Source organism: Rhinoraja longicauda, chromosome 2 (genome assembly GCF_053455715.1).
Source record: "Rhinoraja longicauda isolate Sanriku21f chromosome 2, sRhiLon1.1, whole genome shotgun sequence".
NCBI classification, from domain to species: domain Eukaryota; kingdom Metazoa; phylum Chordata; class Chondrichthyes; order Rajiformes; family Arhynchobatidae; genus Rhinoraja; species Rhinoraja longicauda.
The window spans coordinates 105203365-105209774 of NC_135954.1; the positions used below are offsets into that span (position 1 = coordinate 105203365).

Here is a 6410-nt window from a genome sequence, read left to right on the forward strand (position 1 = left end):
TAGGTTGACCACATGCAAGGCCCTGCTCCCATCAACCTTCTTGGTTGCATCTTTGCAAAACTCAATCGTGATCTCCCAAGCACAAAACCATGCTAACTATTGCAAATCAACCCCATCTTTCCAAATGCGTGTATATTTTATCTCAGAATCCTCCCCAGTGACTTTCCTGCCACAGATCGAAGGTATCACAAAATGCTGGATTAACTCAGCGGGTCAGGCAGCATCTCTGGAGAGAAGGAATGGGTGACGTTTCGGGTCGAGACCCTTCTTCAGGTCTCGACCCGAAACGTCACCCATTCCTTCTCTCCAGAGAAGCTGCCTGACCCGCTGAGTTACTCCAGCATTTTGTGATACCTTCGATTTGTACCAGCATCAGCAGTTATTTTCCTACCTCCTGCCACAGATGTTAGGCTCACTCGTCTATAGTTCCCAGGTTTTTCTTAGAGGCACAACATGAGCCACACTCCAGTTTTCCAGCACCAAACTATGATTCATTAGTGCCCCAGGGCTCCTGTAATTTCATGGCTAGCTTCCCACAGTGTTTGGATACACCTGATATACCTGGTAGACACAAAATGCTGGAGTAACTCAACGGGACAGGCAGCATCTCTGGAGAGAAGGAATGGTTGACGTTTCGGGCCGAGACCCTTCTTCAGACTCTGAATGTACAAGAATCAGAACCTGATATACCTGATCAGGTTCTGGAGATGTATTTACCTTCATACACTTTAGGACATCCAGCGCCTCCTTGTCCATAATACGGAACATTCTCAAGACATCATCATTAACTTTCCCAAGTTCCCTAGTCTTCTCCGCAATAAAAGTAAAGGAGAAATATTCATTGAGGGCCTTGCCCATCTCCTGCAGCTCCACAGAGAGATGACCGCTTTGGTTTCTGAGCGGCCCTATTCTGTCTCTTATTACCCATTTTCCCTTAATCAACTTAGAAAATCTCTTTGAATTCTCCTTAAACCTATCTGCAGGAGCCATCAAGCCTCCTTTTCCTCCCCTCCCGATTTATTTCTCAAATATGCTCCTCAATCCCCATCTGTCTAATCCACACCCTGAGTTCATCTGCCTTACCAGTGCGTCAGGCCTCTCTCACAGTGAAATAAATGCAATTTAATGCAACAGTCTTTCCACACTCCCTGCCATGGTCCTGCTTGTCCTATTGAACTTGCTGCCATTGACTTTTCTATCAACTTCCAGCATCCCTCCTACCTCGCGACTGTGTTGGATTCCACCCTGCCGATCAAGTTTAAACCTTCTTGAGTAGAGCTTGCCAACCTTCTTCCTTGTCTGAGATACACACAATGGGCCTAGTGGCCTTCTTAGTCAGAATTTTTCATTCATTGTAATTATTGGTATTGGTGAATGAGGGAACACTTGCAAGCAAAACGGCTAATAAAGGCTAATAAGGCAAAGTAGCTTGACAAGTGTTTAGAAATGTTAAGAAAGGGACTGCAGATGCTGGTTTAAACCGTAGACACAAAATGCTGGAGTGACTCAATGGGACAGGCAGCATCTCTGGAGAGAAGGAATGGGTGATGTTTCGGGTCGAGACGGGTCTGAAGAAGGGTCTCGACCCAAAATGTCAGCCATTCCTTCTCTTCAGAGATGCCGCCTGTCCCGCTGAGTTATTCCAGCATTTTGTGCCTATCTTCGGTTTAGGAATGTTCATCCCCTCCCCTTTACTTAATGTCATGTGAACTTTACCATCCAACATGGCAAGAACACGAGACCCCTGGTTATGTGCAGAGGTAATAAAGCCAGGGGGGTTTCAGCAAGTGTGAAGTGCAGATGATGTGCCCAGTGGAAACAGGCAGCTATGGCAATGACCTGGATGGATGGGCTGAAACTCGTACTAGGTCAAAAATAGGGCGGCACGGTAGCGCAGCGGCAGAGTTGCTGCTTTACAGCGAATGCAGCGCCGGAGACTCAGGTTCGATCCTGACTACGGGTGCTGCACTGTAAGGAGTTTGTACGTTCTCCCCGTGACCTGCGTGGGTTTTCTCCGAGATCTTCGGTTTCCTCTCACACTCCAAAGACGTACAGGTATGTAGGTTAATTGGTTGGGTAAATGCAAAAAATGTCCCTAGTGGGTGTAGGATAGTGTTAATGTACGGGGATCACTGGGCGGCACGGACTTGGAGGGCCGAAAAGGCCTGTTTCCGGCTGTATATATATGATATGATATGATATGATAACACAAAAAGCTGGAGTAACTCAGCGGGACAGGCAGCATCTCTGGAGAGAAGGAATGGGTGACGTTTGGGATCGAGACCCTTCTTCAGAGATGCTGCCTGTCCCGCTGAGTTACTCCAGCTTTTTGTGTCCATCTTCAGTTTAAACCAGCATCTGCAGTTCCTTCCTTCACCAAGGATCACCAGCCTGCATCAGACTGTTGACAACTTTCTGTAGACACAAAATTCTGGTTTAACCTCAGCGGGTCAGGCTGCATCTCTGGAGAAAAGGAATAAGTGACATTTTGGGAAGTGGGGGGGAGAGAAAAGTATGTTCTGTACCTTTTCATACCTTTTGTTTCCCTCTCCCCTGACTCTCAGTTTGAAGAAGGGTCTTGTCCCGAAATGTCACCGATTCTTTCGAGATATTGCTATTCCACTGAGTTACTCCAGCATTTTGTGCCTGTCTTCGGTGTAAACCAGCATCTGCTCGAAGGGCCGAATGGCCTCCTCCTGCACCTATTGTCTATTGCAGTTCCTCCCTGCACATTTTGACAAGTTTCTGACATGGACAAAAGTTACTAAAATAGGCTAATGGAAAAATATATTTTGTGCAGAGGTGTACACCTGAACAAGACTGAAGAAGGGTCTCGACACCAAACGTCACCCATTCCTTCTCTCCCGAGATGCTGCCTGACCTGCTGAGTTACGCCAGCATTTTGTGAATAAATCGATTTGTACCAGCATCTGCAGTTATTTTCTTGTACACCTGAACATATCTATCTTTGATTCATGCAAATCAAAATATACAATGCAAAGCAATAATCCCTGGGCGACATAAGACAATCCGGGTTGTTGCGAATTCCTAGATTAATTTCTCCGGCAGGTACAAGTGGGAACATTATATGGCATAGTGAAACAGAAGACACTCAGAGACCACCAAGGTGAGTCGCCAACCAAACGCAAAGCCAGGGCAACACTGCAAATATGCCAATCTCGGATAGACACAAAAAGCTGGGGTCAACTCAGCATCTCTGGAGAGGAGGAGTGGGTCGAGACCCTTCTCCAGACTCACTGGATCTTATCGCGTTTTGGTTTGAAAGTAAGTGCCCCCTACATTCACACTGCGGGCTTCACAACACTTTTCTCAAGGCACCGGATCCATCCAGAAAACCTGGAGCAGTCGCAACAACGGGGCGCTATTTACCAACAAACTCTGCCCCGCTGCCAGCTTCCCTCTGCGCTCCGAAGCCAAGGGCAGCCTCTGCAAATGATCTCACCAGTTGTAAGGCGAGCGTCCGGCTGAAGTGACCTCGGGGAGGGGAGGGGAGGGGATGGGAATTCCTCACGGTTACAACCGCACAACCCCCCCCCCCCCTGGCAGTGTCTGCAGGATGATCAAAAGCGACGGAGAGCCGTCTCAGATGCGAGGGTCGGAGCTAAGCGAGCTCTTTGCTTTTTACCCGCTCCTCTCACATCCAGCCCGGCAGTCGTTGGCATGACACGTTTATTTCCATCTGCATTTGATCACTTTCACCCAAACACTCTTCTGGGGGTTTTTGTTTTTTTTTTTGTCTCCCCACCCCACTTTAGACACAATCCGAGCAAGCACCAGACCAGATTCCTCAGGGGTCAACAGCAGCTGAAATCCAATCCGCACAACAACAACAACAACAACAAGACTATGAAATACATACAGCAGTTTGCACGTGTGTGTTGAACCCCCCCTCCTCCTCCTCCCCTCCAGACAACGAGGTGCAAGCATTAGACAATTAGACCATGACAACTCCAACTGCAGCACTAAGAGATTGTGTGTCTCTACTGCTCAATAAATACCATATTGGTGATTTTCAAAATAGAAGTCAGTACTCCATTACAAAATCTATTTGAAGTTTGTATTTTTGTTAAAATTGCATATTTACGTGTAACACACTCATGCTTGATAGTTTTAGAGAGCACCATTTTTCTCCTTTTCACATTGCACTACAATCTTTGCACCATTCTGCTATTTTGTACTCATCGTTGTGTTTATCACTACTTCCAATACTGTTTACTCTGCGGGGTTTCATTTCACCCCTGGTGTATAAACTAATCTGAATTTGAAATCTGACCCTCTTGTGTGATGCAGCCTCTGCTTTCCCATTTCCATTCCCATTTCCATTCCTCCTCCCCCCTCCCCCCACACCCCACCCCCCCACACCCCCACCCACACACACACACACACACACACACACAGACAGACAGACAGCGAGGTGCAAGCATTCAGTCTGAAGAAGGGTCTCGACCCGAAACGTCGCCCATTCCTTCTCTCCCGAGATGCTGCCTGACCCGCTGAGTTACTCCAGCATTTTGTGAATAAATACAAGCATTAGACTCTGGATGGGGGCAATGCAACACTTTGAAGCACCGGAGGACAAGGCAAGGAGGACATGCAGACGGAGGGAGGCAGGCTTCCCCCTCCACTCCAGCAGACATGTTCAGCTCTCGCAGACCGGTGCAGGACTTAAAGGGAAGGGAGGGCCCCGGACAAACGTACCGTCCACCGCCTCCCGGTCGCTGATGTGTTGCAGGTTGCAGCCCGTGTCCTCCCGGCTGATGTCGGTGTCGGTGCGGTAGGTCTCCAGGCGAGCGTGGTTCCTCCGCAGCTTGGGGCTGGACGAGACGCAGCAAGAAGTGGTGTTCCCCATCTTCCCCTCCTGCTTAATCAATCCCTCCCTCCCTCCCTACCTTCTGCTTGAATGAAGCTCTCTCACCCCAGCCAGCAAGGAAGGGGATTGCCTCTCCCACCACCAAGACACAACAAAAAAATCACAATTCAAGAGGGGTGTGGGGAAGAGAGAGAGAGAGAGAGAGAGAGAAAAAAAATCAGTGTCCGATCAGAGATACACCCTCGTCCGGCTGCAGCCAGCACTGCACAGCCATCTGAAAGAAGCCGGTGTGATCTCTCCCCTTCTCTCTTTCTACCAGGGCTGACTGACCCCGAAGGAGTCTAGCCTCTCATCTCCCCCTCCCTCTCCATCATTTCCACAGCCAAGTCGTTTTTTCCTCCAAAAACAAAAAAAATGTAACAAAATACTCCCCATCAAAAGTCATCTGCCATTAAGCATCCTCGGTTGAAGCGTTTTTTGGGGGGGTTTGTTTGTTTGTTTGTTTGTCTCTCTTTCCTTTCTCTCTCCTCCTTAAAAAAAAAAAAAAAAAAATTAAACCACCCCACGATTTTTGCAAAGGCTGGAGCCTTTTCACATCCCTGGGAAGCTGGTGGTGGTGTCTGAAATGGTGACTGATCTCCCGAAGGCAAGACACAGTGTAACAGCAGTGCAGTGTAGCCAATCCAGTCGAGGAGTTCCGGTTCAAGGGTAGCGACTACAAATTGCTACAGAGTAGCAGCCCAGGAGATCAGGGGGGGGGATCAATGTCACAGCGCGCTACCCCGTGGACCACAGCAGAGTCTCAATAGACAATAGACGATGGGTGCAGGAGGAGGCCATTCAGCCAGCACTACCATTCAATGTGATCATGGCTGATCATTCTCAATCAGTACCCCGTTCCTGCCTTCTCCCCATATCCCCCCTGACTCCGCTATCCTTAAGAGCTCCATCCAGCTCTCTCTTGAATGCATTCAGAGAATTGGCCTCCACTGCCTTCTGAGGCAGAGAATTCCACAGTTTGAAGCATTTCAAACTGGAAGCACAGCACTTTATGTTCTGCCTGGGTAGCTTGCAATGCATCGTATGAATATTTAATTTTCCTCTTTCAAATAATAACTTACCTCATTCCCTTACCTCTCACACATGTTTCTCCCACATCCCTAGTCACCCTACCCTTTTTCCCTCCTCAATCTGCTCATTTTTCATTCATGAGAACCCCCTTCATTCACCTTTCCCTGACCTATTCTGCTTATATCCTTCCTTTTGGTTTTGCATTTCACTCCTCGTGTCCTTATCTGACACCCGTTTGTCTCCCTTTCACCTCTGGTCACTCTACACCGCCATCCCCCACCAGGAAGGCCTTAAAGCCCTCCGTTTCTTTCTCAACCACAATTTCCCTCTCCTCACACTCCACTGCCAAGCAGAGCTGGCCCTCACCCTCAACAACTTCTCCTTCGACTCCTCCCACTTCCTCCAAATCCAAGCGGTAGCATTCGTATGAGGCCCAGCTATATCTGCCTCTTTGTCGGGTACATCGAACAATCCCTGACCAGGGACACATCAGCCCTATCCCCAAACT

The 6410-nt window shown here is 48.5% G+C and overlaps 1 protein-coding gene across 2 annotated transcripts in view; it reads right to left on the minus strand.

The window, feature by feature from the left end:
* The window catches only part of ccny (cyclin Y), a 197811-nt gene extending 192294 nt beyond the window's left edge, over positions 1-5517 (minus strand). For both annotated transcript variants that reach the window (XM_078425274.1, XM_078425266.1), the window contains exon 1: positions 4720-5517. In XM_078425274.1, the coding sequence (XP_078281400.1) occupies positions 4720-4870 (151 nt within the window). In that variant the 5' untranslated portion in view covers positions 4871-5517. The remainder of the gene's footprint in view (positions 1-4719) is intronic.
* Between the last annotated feature and the right edge of the window lie 893 nt (positions 5518-6410).